The 19,766-nt window shown below is 39.9% G+C and overlaps 1 protein-coding gene across 2 annotated transcripts; it reads right to left on the bottom strand.

The window, feature by feature from the left end:
- Positions 1-2,890: 2,890 nt before the first annotated feature.
- On the bottom strand, positions 2,891-19,697 carry BROX (BRO1 domain and CAAX motif containing). 2 transcript variants are annotated; one of them, XM_052701066.1, is made up of 13 exons: positions 19,563-19,697; positions 18,118-18,248; positions 17,243-17,349; positions 15,201-15,297; positions 13,661-13,756; positions 12,917-12,989; positions 12,482-12,587; positions 11,850-11,939; positions 11,027-11,112; positions 9,777-9,858; positions 8,895-9,045; positions 7,341-7,500; positions 2,891-6,853 (listed from the first exon to the last, which is right to left on the bottom strand). In XM_052701066.1, exons 2-13 carry the CDS (start codon positions 18,216-18,218, stop codon positions 6,767-6,769), a joined length of 1,236 nt encoding a protein of 411 aa, XP_052557026.1. In that variant the 5' UTR covers positions 18,219-18,248; positions 19,563-19,697; the 3' UTR covers positions 2,891-6,766. The 2 variants fall into 2 exon arrangements, with proteins under 2 accessions (XP_052557026.1, XP_052557034.1); XM_052701074.1 differs by lacking the exon at positions 19,563-19,697 and adding an exon at positions 19,277-19,405.
- Between the last annotated feature and the right edge of the window lie 69 nt (positions 19,698-19,766).

The raw sequence follows: 19,766 nt of genomic DNA, 5'->3' as shown, positions 1-19,766 counted from the left end.
GGCACTAGGTACCCAGAGACAAGGAAAACATCTTTCAGGCTACTGTAAAAGACCAATAGGCTGATACCAAGCATCTTATTCTAGATTATTTGTTGATTGATTATATTATTTGGCCAGAAGAAAATGCTTACATTTTAAAATTTCTACAGCAGGTCAGAGGTCAATTAAGCAGCAAATGCATTCCAGTTAGTCCATTGGTAAAATAAGTCAAGAACAAAAAAGAACAAACCTGAACTTACAAAGCAATGAAGTGGTTGCAATTTAAACTGTCCAAAACTAGAGACGTGACCCCTGGGAGAGCAAAGACTACAGAGCAGAAAGCTTTAAAACCTAAAGAGAAGCTCATCCATGAAGTTGCACTAAACACAGTCCTGCATCACCCAGCTCATAATATGAAGTGATCTGAAACTTCACAAAGAAGCCTGTCATTGTGTAAACCCATCTCTCACAGATTGTTGCCCGTGGTTAGATTCAGTTAATATATTATTTATAGAATCCCACCACAAACAGTGTACTTTGGTAGGATAGTAAAGAAAGGCAACATCTGCACAGAAACCTGAAATTTGTGAAAAGATGTGTTTCAGAGATGCACCACCTGGAGGTGCTTGGGAGAGCAAAGCTGTTTTAATCTCTTCCAAGACTAGACCAAAATGAGATCAGCTTTAAGTATTTTTACAAAATACTTTTCCCCTCTCTATTTAGTAAGAACATGGTATTTCAGCTCAGCTCAGTAAAGTCTAGAAACTATGTTTCATTCCCCGTGGCACACAGTGCTGGCTCCTGGAGAAACTATAGGGAGCTCACCAGGTCAACAGGCTGCTGCTGCTCCTTCTCTCCCATGCTGTATGTCACAGTCTCACCATTTGCAAAACAATCCTTGGAGATTCTGCTCCATCAGAAACTTCACTGTCCTCCTCATTCTTCTGGAAAGTAGTATCCTCCTCCTGCTCAACAAACGGTATCTACTGGGAGCACGGTTGTAGTGCAGCAGATACTGAGGGTACAAGTCAAACAACAAAAAACTCTGCATCACAGAGAAAGGTCAGAATCTCAGGAAATGTAATTTCAGGACAGTGGAAGGGTGACACACAGTGGCTCGCAGATGTCACTCTCAAGACCTTACCATTTAAGAACATTACATATTAAATTCATTTATTTGTTTTCCTTTCTTGGTTGTCTAAGGGAGTTGAACAGGAGAAACCTCAGTAAGGACTGCTGAAGTTCTGCAGTTCCACCTTGGTTCATATCAAAACTGGGAGATGTTGTAAATTACTCATAAGGATTATTTTGTTCTCTTAAACACTTGGTGCACTTACTTTTGTGTCGTGTCGTTAATTCTTTATATTTCTCTTGCTGTAAGCCAGCTAGGGAGAAGTATATTTTTCAGTGTTTATACATGCAACTTGTTTACTGGATGAGAGCTGGAAGAATACAAAAAGTATAACAGCAAACAAATTAGTGAAGTTAACACTGCTGTGTTTTACAAGAGTAACGTCCCAAATCTCTTTATGGCAGAAGTTCAGTGTGGAGTTACCTTCTGAAGCTTCAAGAGCTGTAAAGGTTCCAGCAGACACATTTTGGAAAAATATTTGACACCAGTGAATCAAAAAGGAAGCTCACCTGTAGGAATTTACCGGGGACTTCTCATGACATGAAAACAGATGCAAAAGAGGAGTGTTATGCAGGATAAACAAACAACCAGCACTAGAATCTGTGTGTTTAGTGATTTTGCAGAGAATCCATTCCTTTCAGATAGACCTGCCTTGTAGCATTAGCAGCAACGCAGGGCCAGTGGGAAATCAGGAAACCCAACCCTAAAGCTACAGGATGCATGGACTGCTTGTATTTGAACTGTGGGTGGGTTCTGGCTATTTGCAAACTTTGTATTAGACTCAGAACAGCTAAAACAGAAACCAGAGCAAGAAGAGAGAAATAATAAAGCACAAAACACGTGCGTGTCAATTGCTACTGCTGAGGCAAGCATTAAAAAAGACAGTTGCAGGCTTTCTGCTTTACATAGCAGTCAGCATCTAATTCCCTTAAGCTACTTCTTTCTTATAGAAACCCAGCTAAACCCTCAGGGGCTGGAAGGCACCAGTACGTGTTTACAGAAAATTAAAACTCATTCATTTGCCACCTGCTGGCAATGTAGTGAAGTGTCCAGCAATCCGCATAGCACTGAAGTCCCTGACCAGAGGATAGAGAATGTCCTGCACTCTCACAGGACTGGGTAAGTACTAGGACTTCATACAGGCTCACAGAATCATGCTTAAATACTAAAAACAACCAAACAGCCATGAGGTGCTTCATTATAATTACAATTTCTCTATGCACTCAATTCATGTTACTCCCCTGTGGCCACACTACAGAACCAAAGTATTCTCTATATAATTATTACATTCATATCGAATTGAAGTGACATTCAAAATAGATGCTGCTTCTTGCTACTATACTTAGTATTCTGAGTGGTGAAACAGAACACATTCAGGTTGTTTAAATATTCTGAAACTTGAGGTTACATACAAATTTACAAACCATGAAGCTGAAGATGGCATGGTAATTGTCTTCATAAAATAATGCTGCTTGGTTCAGTCTCATCAGAACTGGTTCTGATGAACTGAGGTTTGATCACAGTACAGGTTTGTTTCCTATAGATTGAAATTCACAAGGGCCCAACCACCAAAGGAGGTAGGACTTCCTACATCAATAGCTGATCCAGGGGCTCCTCAGCTGCCAGGTAACATTTGTTCAACTTCAGAGCATTGCCAGAAGAAAAAGACTTGAGTAAATTAAACCACCACTGTGGAAAAACCTACATTTTACACACTCTAAATCTAGAAACAGATATCCACTATGAAGAGCATCTGACAACACCAGCTGCTACTGCTGCGATAACACAATGACCCTTAAATATGGGTTACAGTTTATTTTTTCAGGGATAAGTAATATACACAAACAGGAGTTAAGTTAATGTTGGAACCTCAAGGTAGATAGGAGTTAGATAGTAGGTGCAGGGGACAAGGTGTAATGATGTATCAGCCCTCAGCCAATATAGAGAAACTTTCAGCTACTCTGAATTCACATGGAACACAGAGGGATTACTGCCTCCTCTTGTGTTCCCTGAATACTGAAGACAGAGATAAGCTTCATGAGTTTATTTTACACATAGACAATTAAAAATACATTTTAGTAATGTTTCTCATAAAAATCGTATCAATAGCACAGTAGTGAAATCAGTGCAACCAAATCAAAAGGACAGGAAGGAATATTTACAATCATATGGTATTGTACTAAAATTGTAAGATCAGAAATGCTAAAGTGCAAAGGTGACTATATCCTACGCAGATACAGGTCTCTGTTTTCTTGCTTATACTATGAACCAGCATTATCATTACAGACACACCACTTATTCATGCTGAACCATCAGGTGATCAAATATTATCCCTAGGCTGACAGGCAAAACTTCTCTATTGAAGGGAGTTGGGCATCAGCATCCAAGGGCCAAATGCAGTCCTCTAGTTCTAGGAACCTCCACCCAGTATGTGAGACTAACTACTCTCAACCCAGAAACATGGAACATAGAAGAAGTGTATTAGAGATATTTAAATATAAATCTTACAAATAGTTCAATAGTTTGATTTATAGAATATTAAAGACAATCAATACATTTTAAAAGGATGAAGTAGAGGGCCCAGCACTCAGTATTTTATTCAGTTGCAGTTTTGTCCTATCTCAGACCGAGCACAAGTTTATAAAGACTATTTACACCAACACCATTTGAAGGTTTGATCAGCAGAGCTTCTAAACCAGAGAGAGGCCACACAAGCAGGCTCTTGCAGCAAAAGAATATCAAAAGGTCATCTTTCAAAATACCTCACTCTTAAAAATTACAAAAGGAAATCGTAATTGAAGGAACACAGCTGCTAAGTTTCTGAATTTCCTGAACTCTCAGTCAATTCACCTGTATTCTTGAGCACATTCAACAGGCAATCTATATATTATTTACAGTAATTCTTGCCACCATCCAACAAAACCAAAGGGAAAACTGCTCACCAGCTGGCCACACTCTATACTTTGCACACTAAGCAGTCTCCAGTTCCTTATTCTTGGGCAAAACTATCCAAAGTTCACCATAGGATTTTAACTACGAGTAAACAAAGTTTGTCTTGAAAAGCAACACATGTTAAGTGACTTAGTTTGTTCCATTAGTCTATTTTTAAGCTACTACATCATATTTACCGAAACAGCTATGGCATAAGAAGTTTCACAGCTAGGCTTAAGTAATGCCATCATCTGACACAACCCACTTGGTTATGCTCTGAACTATTTACAACGAGCTTGATTCAAACAAACCACTTGGTTGAAGAAAACGTCCAGGGAATTAAGAATTACAAGTCCTTAAAATAATCTTCCCTAAGCAGTTGTTTGGGAATGATTTAGTCATGATTTGTTCAAGATATTCATACACTGAAATGCACCCATGGTCAAAGCCTCACTGGAAACGAGTCCTGGCATCTACACGTGCATTAGCAGACAAAGGTAAGCCTGTGCCACAGAGCGTAGCAGATGGAGAGGGAGGGGAGAAGGAAAAAAATGGAATACAGTCTGTCTAAAAAGAAAACTGATTGGGCTGGGAGATATAAATATTGATACACAGAGACCTCTTAAGAACAATGAGCAACTACAAAAATTCACGATTTTGAAATGGAGTTTACTGCATCTTGATCCTTAAAGGGAGCAGGCTAAGCAAATGCAGATGACTACAGCTGTAATAAGCTTTGTAGAAGGATTAAAAATCCGTTCTGGCAAAATAGCTCCACACTCCATTTTGGCAAAATTTAAGCTGTTTTCTTTTTTTTAAACAATGCAGGACATCTAAAAAGTTAGCCAATCAAGTTACAAACAGATTACATTCTGTTACAAACAGATCTGAATAACTCTTCATAAAATATACCCCAACTAATTCTGCAGCATTAGAAGAAAATGGATCTATTTTGGACATAAATTCTTCTTGATGGTTACTATTCCTACCCACATAAGTCCTTAAAGATATGAAACTTCTTCCAAAGCAGCAACTCAGCTGATTTTATGATTATTTTTGTGTACGAACCTGGCCGAAAGAAAAATCCATCAACAGAAGGTGCAAGTTCTGCATTTGATTCACCACCATAGCCAGTATTAGATCCTCTTTGCCTTTACAGCAGTGAATTCTGCACTTTGGTCCATTACCATGAGAAGAGTCTTGGGGCTCATACTAACCTTATCAAAAGGTTTTAGATCCATAGGCCATCAAGGAGCTGTGCTCCAGCTCTACAAACTAAGCTACACTGGTCCAATGGAATGTTGAAAATTAAAAAAAAAAATACTGAATTACACCACAGTGGAAAGAGAACCAATCCAGACAGTGCGATGCAAAGAACATTTTTACAGCACACGTCATGTTAAGTGCACATGCCATCATGTTTTCCTGAAACGGGAACATTCTCAAGCTCAATTTCCTTCTCAGGTAGAGAGAAATGCAGTAACTAGTATCTAGAGACTGCAAGGCTCTCACTTCAATACATGCACTGTATTTTTTTTTTCCTCTTACAACAAACTGGAAAGTTTTGTTGACATGGGTGGTGTTGAGTGCTCAGTACTAAAGAATGCTATCACATTTTCCACAGTAGGCAGATACAGAAAAAGCAAGTTCTGCAAAATACTTTCTCAGTCTTGACTGAGCTTGGCTTTCAGCAAAATCTCTTCAAAAGGAGCTGATTTCAGTGCACTGCCACAAAAACTGACATACAGCACTGTCTTCACACAGCATAAAGGAAATCTAGAGCTTGGTTTCCCAGCTGTTCTTTCAGCAATTCACCTAATCTGACCTGTTATCTTAACAGCTTCTTTTAGATGGAAACACACCTTCTTAGTTACCATTCTACTACCTTATGCATTACAGCTTCATATATTCAAACTGAGCTTTTCTAGTGTCAGGAGATTTCAAATATCTGCAGCTTTCAAAGTTACCAGCACTTTAAAAATTCAAAAGTTACGAATGCATGATGTTGCAATGCATCACTTTCAAGTATTTACTTACTACTTGCTGCATTACTTTCACATACAATGTGATAATAAAGGATTTTAATTTAAGGACAGACAAGCTAAAGTGCCTCACCACAAATTCTTATACAAGAACCTTAATCTAGAAAGGAAAGAACAGAGGCTCGTAGTTTCAGAAGAATATACATTGTGCTCCAATTATGCAAAACTTAAGGTTTTCCAAGTCCTGTGAAATACCACCGGAGCGTTAAATACAAACCTGTATTTTCTTCACTCACTGCAATTAAGTAAATTATAACATGGCAAGATGCTAAGCCTGTGTGAAAAACCTGAATAAATATAACTGCTCTTGCAAACTTCTGTTTGCAGATAGTGACATTATACAGCATATACTTTAATGGAAAATCCTCAAGCATTACAATCGTGATATTTCCTTTGCTACTTGTGGATAGAAACCCACAAAAAGAAACTCTCTAGAGGCACAATAGGACCATTTAAGCCCATTCATTCTATGATACCCCACTAAAGCAAAAAAAAAAGTCAGATATAAATAAACTGCTAGAAATGCGTCACATTCTTAAGCAAGATAGATGCATACTAACAAAAGTAAACCATATTAGTCTTCTAAATTAAAAAAGAAGAACCAGAAAAAGGGAGATCAGGAATAAAAGCCCCAGAGTCCAATTAATACAGTTTTAAAGTGAATTCAAAGCACCTATGGCACTTAAGAAATCTGGCATCCACTGTCTTTTTGAGGCTTTATATCTGGTTCCTTCAGAGGCTTTACTTCTTCATCTGGTTTTGGTTTAGCCTGCAAACAAGAAAAAGAAAAACCACAAGTACAAACCGCTGGGTCTCCACAGCATTCAAGCAGCACCAACTTACACACCCTCATCTAACAGCTCTCCCCCTTTTTAAGGCTTAAGACTTTGAGCAAAGACAAGGGAAGAAAACCAAATACTGACTGTTTCAGCATCTTTCAATGAATCATTTTCTTAAAAGGATCACTCTATAGCATTCTCTAAGATATTATCTCAGCATCTTACATACATTAGAGAATTTCTTTTCATTCAGGACTTCAAAAAACATAACCCCTATTCTCCAGTAGCTGCTAGTGTGGCAGAGGGATTAACCGACTCCCCTCCTTGCACAGGGGAAACTCATAAGCTCAGATGGTAGCCATGCATCTAAGTCTTTTCCTACTGAGGTGGGAAACATTATACAAGACTAAAATAGTAATTTATTATAGACAGAATAAAGATAATGGGAAAAAATATATATATATAAGATTATCTTACAGTGTCATCCTTTGGTCTCTTGGTGAGATCAAATGCAGCAAGTGTTTCAGGAGTCCAGTGTGCATTCAAGGCAGGAAATTCAAAAGGAACAGGCTCTACTAAGCCATAGTTTGCTTTCAATTCCAGCTGGGGAGCCTCTGCAGGCACCTTCTGAAAATAGCTGTAATAGAATACAGCAACGTACTGAAAACAACACATTCTCTCTGAAAGTTTCATTTGCAATACTAAAGTAAAACAATTCAGGTTTTCACAGCACTACACTCATTCTGTTTCATGAAGGCATCATCCAGCATGCACTGTCAGCAAGATTTGCAACAAAAGCAATTCCTTCTTGGTATTGTTCATCCCCAAAGAGCCAGGTGGGTTCTTTCCTTCTTCGCACCCATCATTCCCAGCACTTCAATGAGAAGAGCATCTTTTGTCCAGAAAGATGTTAAAAAAAAAAATCTGAAAATATTTCCCAAGAAAAATGAAAGCAGCAGCTCTTTTTCTCCACTACTTCAAGACCAACCCTAATGTGCTACATTGCATATTAGCAGCAACACTGCAACACCCACAAAGACTTGACAGAATGCAAAGCCTGAATGAGGGTATAAAACTACCCATAGAAAACTAATAATAGCTGAAAACTGACCATCACTGCTACGTGCTACCTTAGTTCCTGTGCTGTGGCAGGGCTCTGTGGCTGGTATATCACAGAATCACAGAATCACAGAATTGTAGGGGTTGGAAGGGACCTCCAGAGATCATCGAGTCCAACCCCCCTGCCAAAGCACCCCCAACAGCTCCTGGGTATCTAGTTTCCTTTCCTATTTGCAGTTCAGTTTGGCACATTTGACAATCCTTTTTGGTTAGTCAATTCTCCTACCACAGTGGTGTTCAAATACTGTGAAAAGGGGAATGAGCCAACTGTAGAATACTGTATTTATAAGAGGAGAGAAAGGGAGAAAGAAGTCATCAAGATAATTCTAAAGCCAAACTAATCTTACTATTTTAAACCATTACCAAAATCTTTCTTGAAAGGAGCATGAGCTCACAGAGTTTTATTGATGGTATTAATTAGACTTCTCAAGCTCCTAATATCTGAAGTATACTCCTCATGGAAGGCAGGGCTGTTTCATCTTCCCACTAGCAAATCAGAATCAGACACCAGTCTCATCAACTTCCCCTCTGTTCTCTTCTGTCTACTAGATCCCATCACCAGGGAAAAGGGCACTAAAGCAACACAGCAACTGCACAGGACTTTCTCCTGTGCAGAAGGAAAAGGAACAAAGTGGCTGTGGAACAAAGGAAAGAAACAGCTTAACCTTGCCAGTATGTCAGTCCAACCTACACAGCCAGAGTGGTAGCACAGACCCACATAGTCTGGAAAGAGGAAAAAAAATAAATAAATCAAAGAAAACTGCAATTCTGCAAGTTACATCTTACACTCTATCACAGTGTAAGTATTGGGAAATAACATTTACTGTTGTATCCTGAAGAACATCAGCAAAAAACAGCAGATACGATATTAACAGGCCGTACAGAGTACTGCACCAATCCCAAATTACTTACATGAATCCATTCTCTCTCTGGCATTTTTCAAGTGTGTTCTTAATCAAAGTTCCTAACTTCCTGAAGAAGAGATGTCCAGAAGGTTTGGCAGTAGTCCCAGGTCCTTTGGTTTCTCCATACTCTTTGCACAGTGCCTCAGCCTTAGCAAAAACTGAGCAAGAAATATAATAAAAATCAGTTACACGAGTCTGTTAAATGACAGTTCTGATCTGCACTGCTTGAGCTTTAAGAAACATCAGACTCCATTCAGTCTTCTTGCTTCTCAGAAACAAAAATAAACTAAAAGGCAGCACTTCCAGCCAAGATTTACTGCATCCAAAAAATGACTAAGAACAGAAAAGAAAAAAAAAAAAAAAGAAGTTTTTTGAGTAAAGAGAAGCAGGGAAATATTCTTACTTTTGGGGCAAAATGCGACAGTAAGCTTGAAAACTGTGCAACATTGTAGAGAACAAGAATAGATAGGAAGGTATCCATGCAGAGCAGACATTAAAAAATAAACAATACTTAATATGGAGTTGGAAAAGAAGCACTCTTCTCTGAACAGCAGGCACAATAAAAAACTCAGTATCTGTTTTACCACAAGTAATCCAGTTTAGCTTGTTCTTACTCTACTTTTTTGACTATTTTTAAAAGTTTTTATTGGATTATTTGAGCATTTTTACACATTGTGGTAAAGTTAAGCAGTGCAGGCCACTGGGATACAAAAGAAAAAGCCACCTGCTCTACATGATACAGTACAAAAAGTATCTCTGAATTTGTATGCTGGATTTTAGCCAGGTAAAAGATACAAGCGTAAGTTTATAAGAAAGAAAATACCCCACAACATAGAAAAATAAAGGGGGCGTGCCATCAGATCCTATAATCCAGTCTCAGTCAACTTACATTTTTCTGATTCTTGAAGAGATCTAATTGCTTCCCCACACTTATCACTGGCCAGTAAAGTTTGACCATGGTAGCAGTAAGCCTAATGAGAGAGGACAAAATTATTATCAGCATCACCAGGCACCTCTCATATCAATTCACTTCTGTCCTTACTTACATCAAGTTGGCTGTCTTTGAAGCTGCCATTCCCTGCAGACAGCTGACAATTTGGGAATGTAAGGCAAAGCAGCACTCACTGATGAGTAAGTACATTTACTTTGACTAACTGTATAATCAAAGAATATTAGGATGCTATAATCACAAAATAAACAAGAGAATTAGGTAAAGTAGACTATGATAACAAAAGAGAATAAATGGAAGGCTTTTCCTATCCTGGGCTCACTCACAAAACACCAGCAGAGGCAAACTCCAAACAAGATCCTTCCCCACTGGTAGCCAGCTCTTAAATAGGACTAGGAGGGCTGGAGCCTGGCTCCACCCCTTCCTGCAGCACAGGAGAATTGCCTTCACCTGTGCTCCTCTGGCTGACTCATGGCTCGCCTCAGGTGATCAATCAGAGGTTCAGGCCGTGACTCAGCAGTTCCCATACAACTAACATAATTCAACACAAACTCTTGAGCTGGGTCTAAAGCAAGATGTCTCAAGTCTAGCCAGGAGAACCCTGGAGCTTCATAGAAGCTTTCAAACCACAAATAGTGTACAGTCTAGTTCAAATCTCCATTTCACTGTGTCAGTATGCAGCATTAAACCCCATCTACGAGGGAGAGGGAACTCCAGTAAGTTTACAAAGACTCTCAAAACTTTTGATTCCAACTCTGCAACCAGATCATGTTGCTGTGACATGCTACAGGAAATCACCAGCACATTGAGCAGCTGATGATCTCAGTGCTACTATACTAACAGATCAGGCATGTCAAAAAGGACAGTACTTGGAATGGCACTTCACATTTGATGCAGTTTCCCTCAGGACTTTCAGAAAAGATAAGCAGATCTGAAATATGCCTAGAATCAGATTTTGATACATATAATGGAAAACTAATACTACACTCAATCTGATCTGCTTCAAATGTCACAATAACTCCACAGTGAGGAAATTTCACCTGGCTCAGCAAAAATACTTTAAATGTGACCAACACTGCATAGTGTCTCTTCACAGCATGGAAATAAAGTCAAGGCAATATGCAAATCCCACTCTCAATCCAGCCCACAGACAACATTAAAAACATGAATTACATCAACAAAATACTTACGTAAGCCATATAGAAACAGGACTTCAAGTTTAAGTACTTCCTCCATTTACCTGCATAGGTTGGATCCAAACTGGATAATGTTTGATCTGAAAATACGCATGTAAAGTTGTAGTTTGAAACATTTTCAAAAAGGAAATACCCCCTAGCCCTACTCAAAGATCAGAGCTCATAAACTTAGCAACAGACCTTAACTACAAAGTGGCTGGAAATCAACGACATAAATTATTCCTGCAGAAGCACAGAGAAGCTATGAGAAAAACAGAAGCATGCAGTTTACTGAGCTATCATATAGTTATTCCTAGAATCCCTGAAAGAGCTGCCCACTGAGCTTGGAAAGTTAATTTTACCAAGAATCTTTAGGCAGCACTTCAAAGTTGGCTCCTAGGTCAATTTCACAGTGACCTACAGGTACCTACATACATGACAGTATTCTCCCTCGCATATCGACTCACAGATGTTTGCACTTTCGCAATTCGTCCTCACAAAGCCACAGATCAGCCTGCTCATCTGTGCAGATGTACACAATTAATTTTTGCCTGGTTTGCCTGCCTGCATCATGCTTCACTGCCCAAAGACTGCTCAACATAGTTTGCTTCCCCACCGCTAACTACAGAAAAAGATTATGCCAAAAACAAAAGGTCTTAACAGAACGCGTTTGTTACAGCACTACCTGAAGCCATAAAGGCACTAAATAGAAAACTAAATACACAAAGCATATCCACTGAGAAATAGCATTAATTTTGCAATTAACAAGCAGTTGAAGCACATCTGCTGGCAATAACACATACACTCAGTCACTAAAGATACAAAACAAGACACTTACCAGCTTTTTGGTAGAAGTTAGCCGTCTCATAAGCAAGGGCAGCTATTAGACCTGGATTGTGTTTCAGCTCAATAGCCCGAGCAATTGTCACTGAAAAAGAACCCCACACTATGGTATAAAGCCTAATTGAAAACATCACTCCAAGTCAGTGGAGGCATTTAGCATTTAGGAGTTTAAAACTCCTATATGAGCAGAAAACAAATATTATGTTCAAGCCATAGGATCTTGAACAGACCAACAGCAAGCTAATGGGAAAGCTGGAAAAACATAGTCTAAAGACTAAGCAATGAACTGCAAATATTTTAAAGAAAAAGGACAATTTATAAAAAAGGGAATTTATGTCAGGCAAGCACAGAGGAGACTGCATAAAAGATGAGGAAAAAAAAGAGAAGCAACGTTGCACATAAGTTCTTTCAAATTGAATTTGTAGTATCAGACTGATTTGGGACATTTCCTCTATGTTTGTAACTTATGCTTCATTAAAAGCAACCCACCTCACTAAGACAAAGAACTTCAGTAGAAGGAAAAAAAAAACAGCATTGCTGCAAAACAGACTTTGCACGACATCACAGAAACCCACAGACAAAGGTTGTCACTTCCCACCCCCAGTAAACAAGTATATTTGAAGATACCTTCTTGAGCTTCAGCTTGGCACTGGATGATGTAAGAATCTATAAGTCGAGGTTCCAAATCTCTTCCTTTTTCTACAGGTGTAATCAATTTTGGAATATGACATTCCTAAGTAGAAAGCAAGCTTCTAAGTCAGTTTAGGCTCAATAACACTGTTGTCAATGCAAAGCACACCCTCTATTCTTAAAATGATAGAACACGCAGTGAAGGCCCCAAACCACCTGGCTGCACTGTTGCAGGCACTGGTGGATAGACAGACTGACTACTCTTCCATTGGAAAAAAGGGACTGAGCGACAGCAAAATACATCAACACATTCTCTTCCCTGAATCATCCAGGCAGTCTGAGATATTTGCTTACTCTGTAGCCTCATCAGAAAAGCAAAGGTTTTTCTAAGACAAAAAGTACTCAAAGAACTGACAAAGACAGTTTTTCTACCTTCAAATGCTTAAAAATCCCAGCTGCTATCTTCAGGCTTCTGTGAACATCTTTTGCTTCATCTTCTGTTATACTAAGAAAGGACAAAACATAGAATGAATCACTGACATTTTAGTTGGAAAGGAACTAAGTGTCATTTAGTGTCACCTCCAGTTTTGGAGCAGGATTACAGCCAACAGCTGATCAGGCTTGCTATGGCTTTGTGTAGCTGAATCTTGAAACTTAAATAGAGTCCCCTGTAACTTGTAACTAAGTAACTTTCCCCAGTGCTGCACTACTCTCATACCAAAGGGCTTTGTATAGCGCTCAGACATTTAAAAAAAAAATATCAAATATAACTCACTTGAAAAAGGAACAGAAAGAAAAAGAAACATAGGATGTTTAATTAGAAGGGAGCCTTAGTGTTAAAAGACAAAGTGTTAAATAATCTGTGGGGCTGAGTCAGCAGAGCAGTGATTTTAAGAATCTGAACTTTGTAGCTAGGAATCTAGAGCAGGAAGGATGAGGGGTTTACACAAAACTGACACTTTCTCTATGCCATAGCCTAATGATATCAATGCTATTTGTCCATCAAAAGAAGGGACTGAAGAGCATTTTGATGTTAAAGGCACGCAAATGAAGATTAACAATCTCCTTGAACTCCTCCTGTCTCCACCGCACATGAACTATAGCAAAATTCTGAACCTACTGATTTTTGCTGGAATATTGCTGCAATACAACAACTAAGAAAAGAAAAACACTTACTCTTCTTTTCCAGCGAGTCTTGATGCATATTTTGTGTACCACAGAGCTACATTAAAAGCCATGGAAACCAGCTCAAATACTGCATCCTGCTGGGCACTAAAGAGAGAAAAATAAGAGAGAACAACACCCTCAAACAATTCAACGTTTCCCATTTTGTTCTGACAAACTCTCTCTGCTGATAGTTTCCAGCAGAGGAAGGCATTCCTCTCCACAAGCCAACAATTTCCCATTCAGACATTTCTACTTGCTGAACTGCCTAGAAGACATTTCAGTTTTTTACTTATTCCCTTTAAGAGTTCTTAATTTTAACTCCCCATGTTCAGATGCCTACCCGTACCACTCAGGAACTTTTATTTTAAAACAGTAACTTGAGATTTGTTTAGTTTTGGGTGTGGCTGACATTTTTTCTTTTTTTTTTTTTTCTTTCTTTTTTTCTTTTTTTAATTGCACATTTTGTGGAAAGCCTTGCTCTGGAATGTCTTCTTTAAAAGTTGTAGCTGCTAAGTCAGAATCTATTACATCTCTCTCCAGTGAATGTTATTGCAAGTATTTATATAACTGCAGTCAATTGGCATGCACAACTAGGAGGAAGTTTACAAAGCTAAAAACACAGAATGGTTTGGGACCTTTAAAACCATCTATTTCCAGACCCTGCTATAGGCAGGGATACCTCCCTCTAGATCAGGTTGCTCACAGCCCCCATCCAGCCTGGTCTTGAATGCCTCCAGGGAGGAAGCATTCAAAACCTCTCTGGGCAAGCTGTGCCAGTGTCTCACCACCCTCAACATGGCCTTTGAAAAGACTGCAACTTGCAATCCTAAATTCAATGCAGTTTAGGTACTAATCATTACAGAGAAAGGTGTGAAGGTGAGGAGAATAATGCTGGCACCAGAACAAATGTTTATATCCATGACAAAACTCTGACCAGCAGACAAGGTAATAGAAGCTTTGAGGAAGTGAAAAAAGCATGACAGATTTGTAAGCATAGTTACACAGCACAATTGCCTATGGTATCAAGAGATGATTGAGTAATCCAGAAGGTTCTCTCTAGACCTACATTCCTACTTAAAACAGCTGCTCTGTTTGCACTAGGAGTATATATACTAGGAGTTTCAGAAGAAAAGAACAAAAGTCAGGCCTTGCTCATCATCTGGACATCAATAAAAAAAATTTAGAAGACAGTGGTGCCAAATGAAAAAGTTTTAAATTGCAGTAAACCATACTTTCATACTCAGGTTCCTTTTTGCACTGCGTTAGTCAACTGCAGATTATAGTTTGTTTGCAAACTAAAAAACAGTGGGGTACTTTATCATTAACAAGCACTATCATGCCTCTACATAAAGCCAACAGATGCTTCAGAACATCTATCACAGTTTGGCAATTAGAAAAAATGCAAAACAACAAATTGTTGGAAACTACTTTGTGTCCAAAGTTCTGTTACATGTTCAAATTTTAATTCATCTGTGCTGTCATATGTACACACACGTAGTAGACCAAAAGAAAATAACTGCGTACCACGCAATCATAAAAGCATACGTACCATGGAACATGTCCCTGCAATGTGTCTGTCCACTTGAAATTCTGAATATATCGCAGTTTGCATTCTTGGGAAGAGTCATCCAGTGAAAGGATAAAACCTATACAATAAAATAAAATAATTTAAACAAAACACTGCTGACAGCCAATTTCAAAATAAAGAACGAAAAGTAGTAACGAAACAACAGGAATTGGTGAGAATATAGATAAAGGAATGTTTATTGCTGTACTGCTCAAAATGCAAACTACCTCCTGAGACTTCTATTCTTCAGTATCTGGAGAATAAGACTTGAAAAATAAAAACTGGCTACCAGAAGAAAATCTTTGCACACCAGGTTACCAGCTTACAGAATCAGGGAATGGTTTGGGTTGGAGATCTTTAAAATATCATCTATATTGTGGGCAAGGGCATCTTTCATTAGGTAAGATTGCAGGTCTTCAACCCAGCAAGTCTTCACAGCTCAAGAAAAAGCCCATACCATATGGTGACTAGCTGAAGTTTGACTGAGTTGAGTACTGGATGCTTATGGCTGCTCCCTGCTACTGTAACAATAAGTAAGGTCGAGGAAAAGCTGTCTGGTCAACAGGGAAAGAGAAAAGGACTTACAAGCATGGATTTACATAATCACCAGCTACCCTGTCTCCCGGGCTACAAGAAATTGCTTCTGTACATGCAACTGCCCAGAAAGCAGGCATCAGTGAGATTGACCTTGTAGCAATTGGACAGATCAATACAACAGGAAAGGGTTACAACAAAGATGTGATAACAAAAGGACTGGCACAACAGACAGGTGCTATAAAGGAAGGGAAGAACATTGCTCACCCGTATCACCCTACCCGCTTTACGTATTTCGTTGACTACATCTCTAACTTGCGTATTTTGTTAACTACAAAAGGTTCCAGGTTTGCAGGGGAAAGTTTAACCGAGGAGGGATCTCCAACCAGAGATCCTTCCCCAGGGGCAGTCAGCCCTTAAAGAGGGGTCTAAGAGAGGTGCAGCCAGGCTTCATCCCGTCCACTCACACAGCTGAATTGCCTTCACCTGTGCTCCCAGGGCTGACAGGATCCTTTCCCTGGTGCCCAATCAGTGGTTCAGGCCATGACTCAACAGTTACCATACAGAGCTCATCACGGATGTTCAGATGCTAGCAGGAAATCCCAGGCAGGAGAGACTAACTCAGCTCTGGTGAGGTCTTACAGATTTTAAGAACTCAAGAATTGCAACAGCAGCTATTTGGGCTACAATTAATTCTAGGTTCTGTCAGAGATTTATAGGGAAAGAAAATACTTTTTTTATATACAAGAAATTTTAGTGACAAAACATGTTTTCCTGAAGAAACTCTAAATTTTACATGCAGTAACTTTGTTATCTTGCTTTTATCTAGAATGTTTCGTTAACTTACACCACTCAAGAGACTGAGGAAACTACACCAACTTGAGCTGCTTCCCTTTCCACAGACTGAAGGATAACTGAGTTTTCATCAATCATCTGATTCCTATAAATTCAATCCTAAGTAACTTGTCTGAGAGTTTTCAAAAACCATTGCTAAGAGAGAGTTATTGAAATACTGACAGAAGGAGGGCTTCAAGGGAATGTAGCAACTCCTGAAAATAAGAACCCAGGGACATACCTAAGATAAAGAGCAGAAACATAAGTTTGGAACAAGTTCTACTACCTAGCATTAGATAAACCAGGAGTTTACACTGAAGAGTGACTTATTAACTAAACCGTAGATTCAATTTATACTTCAGAAGCAATTCACAGTGTAAGAAATGACACTTTCTCCTCCAACAGGAAGCATAATGAAGATAAAAGCAAGAGGATAAGACAACCAAAGCTTTCTACTCAGAGTGCAAAAGGACACTGAAACTTGCAGAGAGGGTCTAGCAAGTGTCTGTGACTGGCATCAAGCACAGAGCCCACGAAAATACCCTCCTTCCTGAGAAGGGCAGTTTCATATAAGACTAGTTCAACACGTGTTCAGAAAAGCATTATTAAAACTCAAACGACATACTTGATTTATTAGCAGTTCTGCACGTTCCTACCTTGCAAGAGCGAAAAGTACAAGTCAGTTGCATTCTTCATCATCTCTGGATTACAGCTCAAGTCTGTAAACAGCTCCAGCAGTCGTGTCCGAGATAACCTCAAATCACTACAGGAAAGGGAAAAAAGAAGAAAAGAAAACTAAGAAGCTCTACCAAAGAATGTGCTGTTGAACCCACCCACGTTACCACCACTCTTTTGGCTAAGGAAATTAAAATAAGCATTCGAGTCAGCTACCTTAACACAAGGAAAGGTACTCTGAAAGGAAGATGCCAATAAATTAAATTAAAAAAAATCTTCTTTTCACCTCTTGATATTTAATTTTCTTTTTAAAAGCACAATCCATTATGGACAGATAGCATCGAATAACAGCAAATAAATCAATGATTATCTGTAAGTTTTATCACAGACTAAAATGAATATTCCTTTATCTACCAACAGGCTAGGTGCAAATGGAAGAAAGAACAGTAACAAGTAGGAGCATTCATCACTATAAGAACGGGGTGAGCATATGAAGAGATAAGAATAAATCTGCAAAATAAAGTGTGATTTCTTTTCCTTATATTCCTAACTACAATAGTACATTTATGTCTTATTCACTTACAGAGTAATCTTTTGCAGAGGAATGCCCAGTCACCAGAAAGACAAAGAAACGTTTAGTCTTTTGCCTCTATATTATTACAATAGGTCTTGCTATACACTAAGAAACTTGAAAACTGGATAATTTGTTCTTTGTTCAGTGCTATCAGTATTTCATTGTCTCTCAGCCTACACACTACCTCTAGTTATCTTCAGAACAAAACTAGGAGAACAACCATTACTTTTAAAAACATCCTCCAAACAGAGGCAGGCTGAAGTTGATTATAAGCACACTTACTTGCAAATCTTAGATGAAGCTGGAGTGGTAGCTACCCCATAATAATTGAACTGAACAGGAGCTGTAGCCTTCAAAGGATTGCGATGAAACCAGTGTGTCATTTTCCTCCTGTAATGTTGTTCACACCAAATCTGAAGCATGGAAAGAAACAAGCAGCTATAAGAACACACACAGCTGAGGCATTTCTCGGTTCACAAAAATGCATTTCAAATGCAAACAATCAGAAAATAAAATAATTTGAAAACTTACATATACAATTATACTAAGTATTATTTTTTCCATTTGAAAGATTGAGCCTTTGCCACCCATACACTTAGTTTCAGAATTTCATTCTCTTGGAATACCTATTTTCTATGAGGTAACTATTTTCTATGAGAGCAAAAAAAGCTATACCTTTGTTCTATATTACTGCATACTTTCTTACTCAAAACAATTGTTACTGCCTGTGCAAGGTTAAATATCTCCCATATTTACAGGTTGTATAGAAACTGTTGAGTCATGGCCTAAGCTACTGATTGAGCACCTGGAAAAGGACAGCCCTGGAAGCACAGGTGAAGGCAATTCAGCTGGAAGGGTGGACCCCTCTTAGACCCCATTTAAGGGCTGACTGCCCCTGGGGAAGGATCTCTGGTTGGAGATCTCTCCCTTGTGGAGTTTTTTCCTGTAAGCCTGGATCTTTAGAGACCGCTGCATATCTTTCCTTTGTAACACTAGTTACCACCATTGCACTAGTCCCTTTGTCATCACATCTCATGTATCACCATTCCACTGTGTTGATCTAATTGTTATGCAGCTGTATCTCAATTCATTGACGTCATTATATTGGAGGTGTTAAAAATATGTGGATGCATGACATTAAAGGATGTGGGTTACAGGTTTTCAGGATGTAACAGGACGAAGCCCTGAGCATCCTGCTCTGACCCCACAGCCGCTGTTGGACTGCAAAGCCCCTTGGAACCTCTCTAGCCTGAACCACCCTATGATCCTTTTTGGGGCTGTAAACTCCCTATTCTAATACGCTGTGCAGCTTAGCCAAAACCCAAGAGGCCTGCTGAAAAAGAACATCCTGCCGCGTATCCTAGAGCCCAGGCCTTACGAGGGGACCAGAAAGTTCCTTGTCCGCGACCTCTTTGTGCCTGCCCAGCTGCTTGCTGCTTACCTCGCGGCTCACACAGCCGTTCCCAGCGCGGGCAGGCCGGGCTCGCTGCCCGGCCCCACACGAGATGCGTTCGGTCAGATAATGGAGTGCCCTGGGCACCGCCCCCCGGCAGCACGGCGGCCCGCCGGCAGAGCCCCGCTCATTGTTCACCGCCCCAACGACACTGGAGGCGTAGGGCCGGCCAGGCCGCACGTTCCGACAGCGGGCCCGCGCCGTAAAAGCCCCACCGCCGCTTTCGCTAGCGGCTGACGAAGGGAGGAAGACCTGCGGGAACCCCACTACTCACCCGGGACCCTTCTGCCGGGAGCGGCGGGGCCCAGAGGAGACGAGCGATTCTTGCCCGGACTACGGCCGGTTCTCGGCGGCGGCGCCCTGCGCGATCACGTGACCGCCGCCATGACACATAGCGAGGCGGAACCAGCTTCGCGCGTAGCGCCTCCGCCTCGGTAGCGATGGCGCGGGCGGGTGCGGCTGGCGCAGCCTCCCTCGC

This window comes from Tympanuchus pallidicinctus, unplaced genomic scaffold, assembly GCF_026119805.1.
Source record: "Tympanuchus pallidicinctus isolate F22 unplaced genomic scaffold, pur_lepc_1.0 scaffold1, whole genome shotgun sequence".
Lineage (NCBI taxonomy): Eukaryota > Metazoa > Chordata > Aves > Galliformes > Phasianidae > Tympanuchus > Tympanuchus pallidicinctus.
The sequence above is the reverse complement of the archived record's forward strand: the minus strand, read 5'-3'. Positions and strand labels throughout refer to the sequence as shown.

Coding starts and splice junctions, on each gene's coding strand:
- BROX (XM_052701066.1), bottom strand. CDS start 18,218: ATGACACACTGGTTTCATCGCAATCCTTTGAAGGCTACAGCTCCTGTT. Junction 9,859..11,026: donor CCTGTTTCTATATGGCTTAC/GTAAGTATTTTG, acceptor CTCTCTCATTAG/GCTTACTGCTACCATGGTCA. Junction 7,501..8,894: donor CAGAGAGAGAATGGATTCAT/GTAAGTAATTTG, acceptor ATTCTATTACAG/CTATTTTCAGAAGGTGCCTG.